The 17,342-nt window shown below is 44.1% G+C and overlaps 1 protein-coding gene across 1 annotated transcript; it reads right to left on the reverse strand.

Moving 5' to 3' along the window:
* Positions 1–1,138: 1,138 nt before the first annotated feature.
* Positions 1,139–5,430, reverse strand: LOC100553002 (uncharacterized). Its single transcript, XM_008115706.2, has 3 exons — positions 5,272–5,430; positions 4,682–4,804; positions 1,139–1,404 (listed from the first exon to the last, which is right to left on the reverse strand). The coding sequence occupies exons 1-3, from the start codon at positions 5,333–5,335 to the stop codon at positions 1,274–1,276; spliced, it is 318 nt and encodes a 105-aa protein (XP_008113913.1). The 5' UTR covers positions 5,336–5,430; the 3' UTR covers positions 1,139–1,273.
* Positions 5,431–17,342: the final 11,912 nt, after the last annotated feature.

A 17,342-nucleotide genomic window follows, 5' to 3' on the forward strand; every position in this document is an offset into this window, starting at 1 on the left:
AAGATAAGGATTCTGGTTTCTGCAAGCACAAGATTTCATTATCAGCCCATATAGTGGCTGAAACATGAAACCTTTTCAAAAATAATGTCTATACCTAAAGACATTTAATATGAAAAAAGAAGCCACAGCTGTGATAGTATGGTTATTCTAAGAAGCCATTGGATTATACAACAGTGTTATGCATTAATTCCTCAAAGTCAGTTTATGAGCCCAGTTCACACCTCTGCAGGGAAATCAGTCCATAATGAAATATTTGTTGTATGCAGAAGGAAAACATGTTCCTGCTTTTCTCTCCACATCTCATTTTCTCTCTTTTTCCTCAGTTTATTTCAATTGCTGTAAACCAAGGCCTATAAAGTAGCCAGTTGTGGATTATATGTTTCCTTGCAACAATGGAGAGCAACTATGGTGGCTCCAAGATCCAGTGACTTGCCTCTGGGAGCCTCTGCAGCCGTATGGACTGACAAAAACCAAGACAGAACATCTCCAACTCCATTTTTGAAACCTTCCACCAAATTTGGATGCTATGCAATGATAAAATAGTGCAATGGTTTGTGTATCTTATGTATAAGACATAGAAATATGCATAAGATATTAATAGGATGCCAGTTCCTGTGTGGGTATGTATATATATATAACTCATATATAATTGTTGCTGGGATTGAGATACAGTATTCACTCACTTATCATGGGGGTTATGTTCCAGGACCACCCGCGATAAGTGAAAATCCACGAAGTAGGGACACTATTTTTATTTTAATATTTAAACATTATTTTAATAGTTAAGTGGCCTTTCTCCCCCTTGCAAGCCCCGGGGAGAGTGAATCCTTTCCTACCAGCACCAGCTGGCCCCTTGCTTCGTGTCTGCCATGTTGCCCTGGCTGCCTCTGCTCCTGCAGCCAGGGAAGAAGGAATGCTGCTCTGCCCGGTTAGTGAGCGAGAGAGTGAGGAAGAGTGGGTGAGAGAGCGAGAGAGTGCGGGCGGGCATTGGCAGCAGTGGCAGAAGAGCCTAGAAGAGGTGGCCAGTCTTCGCGAACCGCGGGGGAACACTGTATTGGCATTTTTCCTTACTCTTTTTAAAACAAGTGAAATGTAGACATTTGTATAAAAATCAGAGAGACTGAAGAAACCACAATCCTTTGCCATGGTTGAAAGCTTTAATTTTAGATAGCCATAATCTCACTTAATAGAACCAGGGAAGGGAATTAGAAAGAAGGCAACTACAAAGGGAAGGATGTACAGATCTTTGGGTGATTTTCAGACTCATCTAGGTTTATGCATTGCAAAGGTCTTCATTGCAACAGCTGATTTCAGCATGATAGTTAGTGTTTGGTTGATAATGTGTAGTACCACACTTTTCTTTGGTTGTTCTACAATCTCGTGTTGTCAAAAGTAGCTCTTTATCTGAGATGAAATTAAGAAAAAGAACAAAAGAGAAAAATGGACTTTTAATGTTAATTGATTTTCAGATAAAACACTCAAAACTGACATTTTATTTCAATTTTCTCATTACTTCAGTGTGACCTCATTATGTACTTACGTTTTGTAGTATTTTAGAATCATAGACTCTTAGTGTTGAAAGAGACCCCAAGAAAGCTAAAGTCCAACTACCTGCCATGCAGGAAATCACAATAAAATATTGTATAGATGATGGAATGCAGGAGTCTAATACAATGGGTCATTGGAACCATCAGTCCTGCAACATAAGCAGGAATCCAACTATTCTTTGTACAACCTGTACAATACTGCTTTCCACCAGAGGATTGTATCTACAATATTTGTGGGTTATAATACAGATTTAATAAAAGCAACATCCTAGATATTAAGTACTATATCTAAAATAGCTTGAATGCCCTGATACAGGGGATATATATTTTTCATATTACAACTACCTATCTGTTGTCAAAGGCTTTCATGGCTGGAATCACTGGGTTGATGTGAGTTTTCCGGGCTGTATGGCCATGTTCTCTCCTGACATTTCATCCACATCTATGGCAGGCATCCTCAGAGGTTGTGAGGCACAATGCTATTTGTGATCCAAGTGCTCTATACAGCTTGGGGCATGTCTGAAATTCCTAATTTGCTTTATGTGATTCAGCCTGAGTTTCATGATCTTTGAGGGAATGCCTTTCTTTGACCCGTAACAATCACAGTCCATTTGGATGCGTCCATGGTATGCTAAGCTAGAAGGTAAAGGGGTTTGAGACACCATAGCCATTAACATTAATTCTTCCAGTGAAGGATCAAGGACTTTGCAAGAATAGGAAGTGAATGACTGGCTATTTAAATGGTGTAGGTGGGAGAAGTTTGGCTTCTCAGACCACAGTCTTTGCTGCTTGGGCAGAGAATTACTGGCTAAAGATTACAAAATTTGGAAATAATCTTTTCGTAGCAATAATAATTTGTATCAATTAGTATGTGTCCTAGTCTCTGGAGAAGTAGAAAACAATGTTCCTCTCTCTTCTACATAACATCCATTCAGTTATTTAAAGATGGAGGTTTTCACATCTCTGAATGTTCTCTTCTGCAAACTAAACATATCCACCAAACCACTTCATCACATTAAGCTGGAAAGTGTAGAGCTCAGTCCGACTCAGTGTTGGAATGAAATGGATGATTTCTCATACATTTCTCATACTGATAAATGTGTTGTCAAAGGCTTTTATGGCTGGAATCACAGGGTTGTTGTGTGTTTTACGAGCTGTATGGCCATGTTCCAGAGAATACTTCTGGAACATGGCCATACAGCCCAGAAAACACACAACCCATGCTGTTAAATATTTCAGTGATAATCAGCATTCTTTCAGTACATTTCCCATCACACTTTAATCGCTAAGAACTCCCCCCTCCAATCTTTCTGGGGGAAAAACCTCCTCTCTTTGAAATGTCAGCTGTTATGTGTCTTCAAATTCTGGAAGCAAGGAAGCCAGGAAGCAGGCAGGGAGGGAAAGCTGCTATGCTCTGTTTCTCTCTTGTCTGCCCCAAAGAGAAGGTTCTGGACCTTGGAAAGCTATAATTCCCAGGACTGTATAGTATGGAGCTATGATAGTTAAAGTGGAGTCCAACAGCATTCATTCCACAGTGTAAATGCACCAAGAGAAGGGTATGGACCTTGGAAAACTATAACCCCCAGGACTGCACAGCATGGAGACATGGCATAATAATAATAATAATAATAATAATAATAATAATAATAATAATAATAATAATAATAATCCTTCTCTCCCAGCTTTCCCATGCAACACAAGGCACAGACATATCACAGAAGGAAGGGAAGAAATGGAAAGGACCAGGAAAAGCTATTTTTTTTAAAAAAAGAAATTGTTTTGACAAAGTAAAAACTCAGTGAGCAAAAGGTAATGCTTTCCCCTAATAAGGGTACTTTTTGCTCCTCCCACAATTTCCCCTCCCACAAATTGGGGAAACTACTCATTGTAAACCTGGGAGCAACAAATGCCATCACTTTAGAGAATTGGCCATTCATCCAGATCATTACCAAAAATCCAGTTCCCCACCACCTTTTGAAATGTTTGAAAGAATGCTGGCCTCACTACACTTAAAATACGCAAAGAATGCTCTATCCAGCACTTGAAGCCAAACTAATGTGATGAGCAGAGTAACTTCCCGGATTTTAAGTGTAGAACTCAGTGGAATTTAGTAAATGTGTTGAAGTGGAAAGTCTTTCCCCGTACAGCTTGCTTTTCACAGCTTTGATCATATGGGTCACCGTTTTCTGGACATGTTCCAGTTTATCAGTATGAATTTTTACTGTGGAAATGTTTTCCAAATTATATTGACAACTTCATGTTATCCACAAAATCCTAGTCTGCTGCTGCATTATCAAGACATGGAAATGATCCTTGAAAACTATGCCAGAAGGATCTAACAGCTCTTGTCCCCACAAGGCACCTGAGAATCAGTCTAAGTAAAGAATGTATATCATCCAGAAATTGGCCATCAAATGACAAACTAGACACAGGAACTATGCCAAACAAATTGCATGGCATGGCTGTGATCTACATTCACTGGCAGAGGGGCCACCTGTGCCAATAAAAGCATGGATCTCCAAGGTATTTGACATATTTACAGCTTGTAACATTAAACTCCAAATAAATGGAGTTCATAAAGTACAGTAGAGTCTCACTTATCCAACATAAATGGGCCAGCAGGATGTTGGATAAGCAAAAATGTTGGATAATAAGGGATTCAAGAAAAACCTACTAAATGTCAAATTATGTTATGATTTTACAAATTAAGCACCAAAACATCATGTTTTACAACAAATACACAGAAAAAGCAGTTCAATACATGGTAACATTATGTAGTAATTACTGTATTTACAAATTTAGCACCAGAATATCTCAATGTATTGAAAACATTGACTATAAAAACATTGGCTGCTAACAAATTGACTACAAATAAAGATAGAATTGTATAAAATGAACTTATATTAACAACATTGTTGAAAGTTAAATCTGTAAAAAGTTCAGCCCTTGCTGCCTAGAGAAAGAGCTGTGGATCAGGGTGGGAGGCAGACTGCATTGGATAATCCAGAACGTTAGATAAGCAAAGGTTGGATAAGCAAGACTCTACTGTAGACGAAAAGCTTTCTGAGGACAATGAGTGCAAGCACATAATGATTATAATAAAATAAGCCCCAAAATACCCATCCTAATCTTACCCTGATAGAATTTGGTGGAAGTACATGTTGCTTCTTCACCGTTGTCTTCACAAGTCAGTTGTGATTCACAAGGTTGTGATGGATTCGTGGTTGCACATAAGTGACACCGAAGAGCATCTGTTGCTGAAAGAAAATTACAACTTTTTAGGTACTGTTCCATTATCTGGGCGGAGGCCACTAGAGGACTCTAGAGAGAGAAGGATAGTCCATTTTATGGGGGTGGAGGGTGAGTTGAAGGAGGAAAACTATTTTCCCCCTGTCTTCCTGTTATTCCCCCCACCATGTCACCGTCGTGGAAACAACCCTTGTTTATGAAATGGGAAGTGGGGGGAGGGAATAACCAGCAAAAATGGGGGAAATCATTTTCCTCCTTCATCTCACCACCACACTGTAAAATCCACTACTTGATTCATAAAGAACTTGCCATATTCAGATTTCAAGGATGAGAGAACCTGACAGATCCAAAATTATTCTTTCTTATTTCAAATTAGCACTTTTCTTTTCTTTTTGCCAGAGGAAGTGCTGTGTGTTTGCTTTGTGTATGTGAGCCTTGATAAAAAAAAATATTTCACCTTCTCAATGGAACTTACCTCCAAGTGTATGAAGAAAGAAGACAAAGGTTGCGAAGAGCAGGGGACGGCTGGTGCAGAGCATCTCAAAATAACAAGGTTTGTCTAGGTCCCAGCAAAACTCCTAAAATCATAGAAGAAGAAACATGGAACTCCAATTGCTTCTAGAAAGGTTGACAAGCTGCACTGTCCTTATGTAATATGCATTCATAAGGAACCTAGAAAACGCCCTGTTCTGGGAATCGGGAAGAGAAATAGCCCATGAAACCACAAATTTAGAATGCATGGATGGAACCATGAATATTAATATAGCAGGAAATTGACTAAAAGTATGATAAGAGGAAGGCATTCAGATGTGGAATCTAATAGCATGTCTATCCTACAAAATTTCATAGGATACATCTACACTGAGCACTTAATGTGAATTTAAGGCATTTCGAAGATGCAGTGTTTAAATGACATGTGTTGAATGACAAATTAGAGGCCCTAAACCAGGATAAGAAAAATGATGGCATGCTAGCCCTTCCTCTTATCATACCAAGCTTTATTGAAAATCCTTTAGAAAAGTGTCTTTAGCTTGCCACAGCCGCTGAGACATTACTCCTTCCAATTTGTACAATCTCCATCAGAATTAATTCCTTTTATTATACTTTTAATCCTTTTCCTTTATGGTTTTATGGCCCATTTCTCTCCCCTGATCCCAGGACAGGATGTTCTCTGGATTCCTTGTGATGCATATCATCAAGTGGGTAAAAGGAAGCAGCTTGGAACTCCCATGTTTTTGCCTCTATGATTTTAGGCATTCTGCACCCAGACAAACCTTATTATTCTGAGATGCTATGCACCAGTCGTACCCTGCTCTTTGCAATCTCCGTTTTCCTTCTCCTCACACCTGGGGGTAAGTTCCATTGAGATTTTTTTAAATTAAGGCTCACATACACAAAGCAACCTCAAAGCAGTTTCTATGGCAGTAATATGATACAGACCACAATGGAAACATATTGGAAAAACAAAGGAAAAAGTCCTAATTTCAAACAAAAGAGAATCAGTTTAGATCACTCCATTTCTCTCACCTTTGAAATCTGAAGAGGGCAAGTTCTTTATGAATCAAGTAATGGGTTGGGATACATTTCTATCAAAATGAGTGACATGCAATTTCCACTGATCTGTACTAGTGATGTGGAAATGTGATGGCTTTTTTTTTTACATGACTGAAAATGTATTACTTCCATCTATGTAACTTTTATAAATAGGCCAAATCGGGCAGGCAGCTGCTATTCATGAGTGAGGTTAAGAAGCTGGGCATCTCAATGCTACTTGAGAGCAAAGGAGCAGATGTAATATACCTGTCTCCATTTGGGCCTCTTGATTGAGCCTCTCTAATGGAACAGCCAGGTCTTGCTGGGACTGCAAAGATCCAAAGGCAACAGTAGAAAGAGGAAGGAGTTGGTTCAAGCCTCAAACTACTGAGGGTCAAAATAATGGATATGGATATAACCATCTTTGCCACCGCTGCTATAACTCTTTCCATCAGAGTGAAAGGCAACACTGTTAATGGGTCCAAAGTGCCCCTTGACTCTTCCAAACTTCTCCTCGACACCCATATGGAAGTACCTGACCTCAAACTTCCCAATCCTGGTGGAAGTGGTCGTCACATCCATGGCTTCCTGTCCACCACCCAAGACCACATGATCAAAGATGGGGGAGAGAGCTTCCGAGTTCACTGGCCGCTCGATCTAGAATGTCTTAAAGTGATGGTTTTATTAATATTGGGTGGAAATTTCTTTTTGTTTGTCCTGTAAAACCTTTTAATAGTTTGTGCATTTATACTGTTGAATTAATGCAATTTGACCCCTTTCTTTGGGACTACTTCACTCCTTTCACAAGCTTTTTTGAAGTAAACCCTTGACCATACAGAAGAAAGAAAAAGCTAATGCACTCTCACATGTGCATTGTAGGTCTGTCAAGTTAATTTACTATCCATATCAAAACAAATACGTTTTCTCTCATTATCCACAGTTGAAAAATTTAATAGTCAAGTAGCAATATAACAGGAAGGGCCACCAGTAACTTCCAGGACTAAAAGGCAATAATATTGTTCAAGCCAATTTAATTTTCAACTCTAATTTGCAACTGGATATAATTCAAAGCTTTTAGATACCTGCAGCAGAAGAGGAGGAAAGCCTCAATATAGATTTCAAATAAGCACCCACATTCATTCAGCTGTATGTGTAAACTAGTGGTTCCCAACCTTTGGGCCTCCAAGTGTTTTGGACTTCAGCTCCCACAGTTCCTAACAGCTGCTAAGTTGCCTGGGATTTCTGGAAGCTGAAGTCCAAAACACCTGGAGACCCAAAGGTTGGGAACCACTGGTGTAAACAAATAGGGGCCGGGCTGTGGCGCAGCTGTTGAGCAGCTGCCTTAAATCACTCTGACCATGAGGTCATGAGTTCGAGGCCAGCCCGTGGCGGGGTGAGCACCCGTCAATTAAAAATAAAAAATAGCCCCTGCTTGTTGCTGACCTAGCAACCCGAAAGATAGTTGCATCTATCAAGTAGGAGATAAGGTACAACTAAAGTGGGGAGGCAAGATTAACTAATTAACGACCTGGAATGAGGAAGTGTCGTCAGTGTGGATGATGAAGCAGCTGCTCCCCCCTGTGGCCAGAATTGAACATCCCCTCAGAAGAACGTTAACTTGCCTCTGCGTGTGTCTCTCAGTCTCTGTTTGATGTGTTTATAGGCATTGAATGTTTGCCCTATGTGTGTTATTGTCACGACCCAGGCTGCAGAGCACCAATAACCATACACAGAGGCCAGAATCTAACTAATATCTTTATTAAGGAAATATATAAGGTTAATAAAAGCAAGTGTAGGAAATAGTTCAGGAGTAGACCTTTCAGGGAAGGTCAAAATTAGTCCAAAGAAACAATGTCCAATATGAAATATTAAGGTCCAAAGTTGTAATCCAATAACCGAAACACTCACTTCGCCAAGCGAAGTGAGGGGAGATGACAAGGTCCTTTAGTCCATGAAACTTGAGCAAGGCTAGGAAATAACTTGATACTTGGAACACAAGGCTTGAACAAGGCAACAAGAAACGAGGAGCAAAACCAAGATCCGTGGAATTTACTTGGCAAGGTCCGGGAAGCAAGGCAAGATCCGTGGAAGTAAACAAGGCTGGGAACGAAGGCTTGGAAACAGGAACAAGGCTTGGAAACGGAGTAGCTGTCCACACACGCTACTCCAGTAGCTGACGAATTGACTCCGCAAGATTCCAAAAGGGGCAAGGAACCTAAATAGGGCCTCGTTTCCCACCAGAGAACACTTCTCTGGGGAAACCAGAAACGAAAGTCAATCTCTGTGTCCAGATGTATGACTCCCTAAAATTTCTCATGGAAGCAGGCTTAATCATCAGAATGCTTTGCTGCGATTCTCAGGCTTCGGCGATTAGCCTGCTGAACTCCTTTTTGTTGTAGATAATAATTACGGCGAGAAAATGGGGGAGATTTTGACTCAGGGCTTGTTTGGCAGATTTCTGGAATACAAACCTCCTGCAGGTGCAAGGGCTCTAATTCAGGCTGGGAAAGTTCCCTTTCTGGCTGAAATGGTGGAAAACCCAAGTTTTCCTCTTCATCTGACTCAACAGCACTAGGAACGGGACTACATGGCCCATGAGTCATCACACTATCCCCCTCCTCAAGCCCCCTCTCAAACTGGGACTCTCTCCCCGAGGCGCGAGGCCGCGGCTTGGCGGGATAGGTCTGATGGAAACGGCGGGTTAAATCTGGGGCATGGACTGTGGAAGCGTCTTCCCAAGAGCGTTCCTCGGGGCCAAAACCCACCCAGTCAATGAGATATTGAAGGCGGCGGCAGTGAAAGCGAGAATCCAAAATGTCCTGAACCTCGAATTCCTCCTCCCCATCCACCAAAATAGGAGTGGGGGCCGGCCGGTCTACATCAGGGCGCACACCATCCGCCGGAAGGAGCAGAGAGCGATGAAACACTGGATGAATGCGCATAGAGCGTGGGAGTTGGAGTTTGAAAGTCACGGGGTTAAGTTGCGCCACCACTGGATAGGGACCAATGAAACGGGCATCTAACTTCCGGCAAGGGCGATGGGAGGGCAAAAAGCGAGTGGACAGAAGAACCCGGTCTCCTACCTTGATTTCGGGGCCCGGCTGGCGATGTTTGTCCGCGTGACGTTTATAGTCCTCCTTGGCTTGGTCTAGTTGCTGGAGCAAAAGTTGTTGCACCGCTGTGAGTTCCTGCAGCCAGTCTTCGGCTGCGGGAACTTCTGAGGTTTCAATGACAGGAGGAAGGAAACGTGGATGGAAGCCGTAGTTTGCAAAGAACGGGGTTTCTTTAGTCGAGGCCTGGACACCATTGTTATAGGCAAACTCTGACAGCGGTAACAGGGAAGCCCAATTGTCCTGCTGGTAGTTCACATAACAGTGAAGGTATTGTTCCAGAGTGGCATTGGTGCGCTCAGTTTGCCCATCCGTTTGGGGATGGTGAGCCGAAGATAAACGAGAGTCTATGCCCAATAGTTTTTGTAGTGCTTTCCAGAAACGAGAGGTGAATTGGGACCCACGGTCTGTGACCAAACTCTTGGGCAATCCATGCAATCTGAAAACATGTTGAAGGAATAAATCTGCAGTCTCTTTGGCCGTGGGAAGGCCATCGCAGGGAATGAAATGGGCTAACTTGGTAAAAAGGTCCACCACCACTAGGATTGTGGTGAATCCACAAGAAGGTGGTAGATCAGTGATAAAATCCGCAGAGATTATTTCCCATGGGCGAGATGGGGTAGGGAGGGGATGCAGAAGCCCTGAGGGCTTTTCCCTTCTTGTCTTGGAGCGCTGGCATACTGGGCAGGTGTTGACATATTTTTCCACATCCTTGCGAATCTTGGGCCACCAGAAATCTCTTAGGATCAAATGCATGGTTTTAAATAGTCCGTAGTGCCCTGCTGGCTTGCAGTCATGACACAGACGAAGTGCTTTTTCCCTGCCCGGTCCTGGAGGAATGTAGACATGATTTCTATAGCAAAGTAGCCCATCCTTAAGCGAAAAGGGGAAATGTAGTCCTTGGCGAAGTTGGTCCTGTGCCCAGGCATCTGCTTGCTGACTAGCCCTGATTTTCTGAGCACAAAGGGGCCCTGGAGTAGAGGGAGTTGATTCAATGGGAGTGGATTTGGTGTTTCCCACTGTGAGCGTGGCAAAGTTCTCGGGCTGTAGCAGCTGGGACTCAAAGGTCTCTTTGCGCCCTGCAGCATATTCCGGTTTCCGTGACAGAGCATCTGCTTGCTTGGTCTGGGCTGGGGTTACATAATGGATTTGGAAGTTAAAACGTTCAAAGAATAAAGCCCAGCGTTGTTGCCTCTGATTTAGCTTGCGGGCAGTTCTTAGATGCTCTAGGTTCCGATGATCAGTATGGACTTCAATGGGAAATTTGGCCCCTTCTAACCAATGTCTCCAAGTTTCAAAGGCTGCCTTTATGGCCAAAAGTTCCTTTTCCCAAATAGTGTAATTCCTCTCTGGTGCGGTCAATTGACGGGAATAAAAGGCACAAGGGTGAAGATGATCTCCCACTGGTTGTAGGAGTACAGCCCCAATCGCCACATCGGAGGCGTCCGCCTGCACGACAAAAGGGGTTTCAGGATCTGGGTGCTGAAGGATTGGCTGGGACGTGAATAATTTCTTTAGTTGCTGGAACCCTTTCTCTGCTTGTTCTGTCCAGCGGAAGGGCTGTTTCCCCCGGATGCAGCTGGTGATTGGATCAGACCAGCGGGCAAAGTCTGGAATGAACTTGCGGTAGTAGTTCGCGAACCCCAAGAAACGTTGCACCTCTTTCTTGTTGGTTGGCGCCCGCCATTCCAATACTGCTGCAACCTTTGCCAGGTCTATGGTGAGCCCTAGTGGCGAGACACGATATCCCAGGAAATCTACCTCTTGTAGATCAAAAGCGCATTTTTCCAGCTTGGCATAAAGTCCATGGTCCCGCAATCGTTGTAACACCATTCTGACGTGGTTCTCATGTTCTGATTATGATCTAGAAAACACCAAAAAATCATCCAGGTAGATAATCAAGAACCGGTCTAGATAATCCTGAAAGATATCGTTGACAAAATGCTGGAACGTTGCGGGAGCTCCACATAAACCGAAATTCATGACCAGGGTTTCGAATAAACCGAATTTAGTCTGGAAGGCAGTCTTCCACTCGTCCCCTTCCCTGATGCGAACTAGATTATAAGCTCCTCGTAGATCCAGTTTGGTGTAAACCTTAGCCCCTCGAAGCCGGTCTAAGAGGTCCGAGATCAAAGGCAGGGGATACCGGTTTCGCTTAGTGATATTGTTCAATGCTCTATAGTCCACCACCAAGCGTAGGTCCCCTGACTTCTTTTTCACAAACATCACCGGGGAAGCGGCTGGGGATTGAGAGGGTCTGATAAACCCCTTGCGGAGGTTTGTCTCTAAGAACTCCCTGAGAGCTTCTTGCTCTGGTTCAGTCAGGGAGTAGAGGTGTCCTCGCGGGATCGGGGCCCCCTCCACCAAGTCAATGGCACAGTCATAAGGTCTATGTGGGGGTAGTCTCTCGGCTTCTTTTTCATTGAATACATCCCAATATTCTGAGTACTTCTTGGGCAAGGTGATGATGGGTTCAGCGTCTGTGGCATGGCAGACCTTGGCTACAAGGCAATGGTTTTGGCAATATTTTGAAGCAAACTGCAGTTCTCTGTTGGACCAGGAGATGCTTGGGTCGTGGAGTGTCAGCCATGGAATTCCCAAAATCACAGGGAAGTGGGGAACCTCGGTAACAAAGAAGGAAATCTCTTCCATGTGTTCCCTTATCCACATTCTGGTGGGCTCCGACCACTGGCTTACTGGACCTGTCTTGAGGGGGCGGCCATCGATGGCTTGCACCACACGGGCGTTCTTGAAGTCGTGATATTGTAATCCCAGAGAGTCGGCATACTCTCTATCAATGAAGTTGTTTGTGGCTCCTGAGTCTATCATGGCATGGACCATGACGGGTCCTTTTTTCACTGACCACAAGGTGACCACTAGAAGAAATAGGACCCCGGTTGGCGGCTCTTGAGTGGGGTTTTTGACCGGGTTGGCGAGCCTCTCTACGCCCGGTCGCTGGCTTCCCCCGCCGGCTGTGCGCCAGCCGCCTCAGACGTCTTCGTCTCCGTGGAGGACGCCGCCGCCAGACGAGCGGCGGGCTTCCCTTTGGCTGGACACTCTCTGGCAAAGTGGCCCCCGTTTCCGCAGTACCAACAGAGATTTAGGCGTTGGCGGCGGGCCTTCTCGGCGGCATCTAATCTGGGACGCACATTGCCCAACTGCATCGGCACCTCCTCGCTTCCTCTGGGGTATGGGGCTGGTGGCGGGGGTCTCCACACTGGACGCGGCTGGACGCCGGTGGGAGCGGGAGGTCTCGCTCCGGTCCTACCGCTCTGGCCTCGGATCCATTGTCTTCTGTTGGCAATCATGACTTCAGCTCGTAAACATTGATCAATGAGTGCTTCAAGAGAGTGTGGAGGATCCACCTTGGAGATTTCCTCCAGCATCTCGATATTGAGACCCTCCCGAAATTGTCCTCTGAGGGCTACATCGTTCCATCCGGTGTTATGGGCCAGCACTCGGAACTCGGCTATGTACTGGGACATGGGTCTGTCCCCTTGGGAGAGGCGCCGGAGTTTGTGGCCGGCTGCCTCCAAATTGTCCTCAATCCCCCAAGTCGCCTTAATGTGATCTAAGAATTGTTGCGCTGATCTTAGATGTGGGGAGTTGTAAAAGAAATTGCTAGATTCCTGCACATGTTGCATGGCTCCTTGTGTTCTGTGACCCATTGCATTAAATCCTTTATTTCATTTTTTTGCTCTGTAAAGCTGGAACATTATATATTAAAGGAGTACATTGAATTACAGTAGAGTTCCAGTTAACTGAGTTCTGGTTAACCGAGACTCCATATTATTTGAGGCGCCGCTGGGGGCGCCCGTCCCTCTCCCTCTCCTTCTCTCGAACTCAAGACGGACATCCCTTGGTGAGCCCTCACCCCTTGGGAAGCAACCCGTGAACATCGCTAGGCAGCAGCAATCACAGGGCACTTCCCTAAACCAGATTGCCAGGAGGGATAATAGGGCCTCCTTATTATCCAAGCAGCTCAGTTATCCGAGATTGGGCCTGCCCCTTTATCTCAGATAACCGGAACTCTACTGTACTGAGAAAATTGACATAAAACCTAACTTCTGAGTGTTTTATCTGAAAATCAATTAATTTTAAATGCCCATTTTTCTCTTTTTTTCCTTTTCCTAATTTTATCTTAGATTCTCAGCAATATGTGTCTCGACAAGATTGTTGGCCAGATAAATCCATTTGTGGTAATAAATGGTATCACCCCGGAATTGGCGTGCAACTTGAAGTCGACTGTTGCAGTGAGGACTTTTGCAATAAGCTATCATAGGATTCAATTCAGTGGTCAGGAGAAAGATTTCAGAGCCTTACATGAGTATAATTATATTTCGGGATTTTAAACCCCTTTGTTTTGAAGAAGAATGATGCTTATAAACAGGAATGTCTGTCTGTTTCTGATCCATGCAATTTCATGTCTCACAGATCTATTGCATTCTGCTCTTTGCACTTTCTCATACATATACAAACCATTCTACATTACTCTAAGTAGCAGATATGGTTCAGTTAACAAATTGTGATTGGTACCTTTGTACAAATAACATGGAAAAATAAAGAGATGTTATACACCACAAAAAAAACAAAAGAAGAACAGTTAAGGATATTTCAATGAAGTTTTTATTCAAAATTAACATTAAACACAACAACAACATCATTTAAGCTTTGCACGTATAACAAAAAAAAATTGAATCTTTCAATGACCACTTCAAAATTTCTTTCACACTAAATCCTGACATGTCATTTTTTTCAAAGAGCCTCATCTTCCTCAAGAATTCCTTTTTGTTGTCAAAACTTACAGATCTATGTTTTTCAACATGCCAGGAAAGCTGGTGAGGCAGGCTAGTCTGATTTCCCCTTATCTTTCTGTTTTCAGTAAGTGATTCTGGAGGAAGATGTAAGACCTCACCTGTTTATTAATTAAATAATTTGTTATATTTCATCTCCCTCATCTCCTTTATCTCCCTCGAAGGGGACTCAAGGCAGTTTAACATAAAAGCATCAGCATAACCATTTATAATGTAAAAATATACAAACATTAAAACAGGATTAAATATAAACAGTATTAAAAATTTCCCAGTTAAAAATCATGAAAACAAATTCAAAGTTAAAAACCACAACACCCCCTGAATTGATCTTTAATTGTTCTTCTTTAAAAGCCTGTCTAAATGAAAAGGTTTTACCATGCCATCAGAAGGACAGGAAGGAGGGGGCCATTCCAGCTTCCCTGGGCAGAGAGTTCCGGAGTTGAGGGCAGCCACCAACAAGGCCCAGTCTCTCATTCCCACGTGTGAAATGGGGCTGGGAATGAGAGAAGGGCCTCTCCTGAAAATCTCAGGGCCCAGGCAGGTTCTTACAGGGAGATGCAGTCAGCCAAATAGCCCAGGCCTGAACCGCCTAGGGCTTTAAAGGTCATAACCAGCACTTTGAATTGTGCCCGGAAACAATCTGGCAGCCAGTGGAGCTGCTGCAACAGAGGGGTTGTCCATTCCCTGTAGCCAGCCCCAGTGGGCAACCTGGTTGCAGCTCTTTGGACCAGCTGAAATTTGCAAGGACTCTTCAGAGACAGCCCCACGTAGAGAGCATCCAGATGGGATATAACTAAGGGGTGTACCACTGTGGCCAGATATGGCTTCTCAAGGAATGGGCACAATTAGAGCACAAGTTTTATTGTCCAAAGGCCCTCCTGGTCACCACTGATACCTGGGCCTCCAGGTTCAATGCCAAGTCCAAGAGGCCCCCCAAACTGCAAACCTGTGCCTTCAGGGGGAGTTAACCCCATCCAGCACAGGCTGAATTCCTATTCTCTGGTTTGTCTTCTGACTCTCCAGGAGTACCTCTGTCTTGTCTGGATTAAGTTTCCATTTGTTTGCCCTTATCCAGTCCATTACTGATGACATGCACTGGTTTGGCTCATGACAGCTTCCTTGGATTAAGTGGAAAGGAGTAGTAGAGATAGGCATCATCTGCATATAGCTGTCACCATATTCCAAAACTCCAGATGACCTCTCTCAGCAGTTTCATGTATATGTTAAATAGCACAGGGGACAAAATGGAACCCTGGGGAAACCAACAAGTCAATGGCTGGGGCAAAAACAAGTGTCCCCGAGCACCACCTTCTGGGCATGGCCCTCCAGGAAGGATCAGAGCCACTGTAAAACAATGCCTACCAGTCTCATTCCAGTGAGACGACACAGAAGAATACCATGGTCAATGGTATCAAAAGCCACTGAGAGATCCAAGAGAACCAACAGGGACACACTCCCCCTGTCTAGCTCTCTGCAGATGTCATCCACCAAGGTGACCAAAGCTGTCTCTGTTCCATAGCCAGGTCTGAAACCAGATTGAAATGGATCTAGATTATCAATTTCATCCAGAAATTCCTGAAGTTGAGAGGCTACCACACACTCCAGAACCTTGCTCAGAAATGCAAGGTTGGACACAGGCCAATACTTGTCCATTATAGAGGGATTTAGGGATGGCATTTAAAATACAGGTCTCACAACTACCTCCTTTAGGCAAGTTGGAATTTTGCCTTGTTTTAAGAAGGCATTGACCACCACCTTCACCCACTCTTTCAGTCCACCTCTGGCCTGTTTGATTAGTCAAGAAGGGCAAGGATCTAGAATACATTTGGTAGCTCTTTCCTCTCCAAGGATCCTGTTCACATCTGCAGGCTGCACCAATTGAAAAATATACATCATTATTGGAGAAGCAGGAGCCAAAATTACATCCATTGGAACAGGCATGTAGCCGGGGGGGGGGGGGGGGGGGGGGGAGCTTGAGGGGCTTCAGCCCCCCCCCCCCCGAAATTCTCAGGTTGATCTGCGAGAAGGCCCTATATTTATTATTTAAGCATGTTTATTCATATCATGATCTGATCACCATGCTCAATATATCCCATATGCATGGGGATATTGGGATAACGATACAAAAGGTTTGCTAGGGTAGATCCTCTGCCCACCCAGATTCAGCCCCCCCCCCCCCCCCCGAACCAAAATTCCAGCACCCCTCGAATCAAAATCCCGGCTACGGGCCTGCATTGGAACTATGTCAATAACAGTATTCAAGTTGGAATTGATCTGAGCAACGTTATCTGCAAAGTGTCTCACAAATTCTTCACAGTGGGCTGCTGAATGGTCAGGGATTTCTCCTTGACAACCAGTATTTAATAGCCCACTTGAAACTGCTCTGTTGGTTGGTGCCTTGCAGATGCAATTGTGGCAGCAAGGAGAGATTTCTCTGCTGCCTCCATTGCCATGGAGTAGGCTTTCAAATACAGCCTAGCCCATGCTCAGTCATATTCGCTTCGAGTTCTCCGCCAACATCGCTGTAGTCTCTGTCTCATTTGTTTCATTGCTGCCAATTCCTTGGAAAATAAGGGGCTGGTTTGTCTCTTCTCTATGAGAGGGGATGTTCAGGAGCAATTGTGTCTACCGCCCTAGTTGTTTCCCCATTCCAGAGGTCAGTCAGCTTCGACATTATCGCCTGCTGAGGTGACAAATCCTGAAGAGCTGTAAGGAATCCATCTGGATTCATAAGGCTCCTGGAGTGGACCATCTTAATTGGTCCCCCACCCCTGTGGAGGTTGGGAGTCCCAGTGAGTCTAAACCTGACCAGGTAGTGATCGGTCCATGACAACAGGACTGTGACCAATTCCTCCACACCGCCATCACCATCATCCAATCCTGCACAGAAAACAAGGTCCAAAGTGTGTCCTGCAGCATGGGTATTCTGTCCTGGTCATCCACCTTTAGGGAAATACTCTGTGGCACTCCACTCGTTACTTCTTTCCAGGATGAAGAGGAAGCATTGGTGAGCACTCCCTGGGTTCGTTCACTTACCAATTACAGATCCACCTAACTGTAGTTTTGCCTAGGAGGAGATAAAATAGCTT

This window comes from Anolis carolinensis, chromosome 1 (assembly GCF_035594765.1).
Source record: "Anolis carolinensis isolate JA03-04 chromosome 1, rAnoCar3.1.pri, whole genome shotgun sequence".
Taxonomy (NCBI): Eukaryota; Metazoa; Chordata; class Lepidosauria; order Squamata; family Dactyloidae; genus Anolis; species Anolis carolinensis.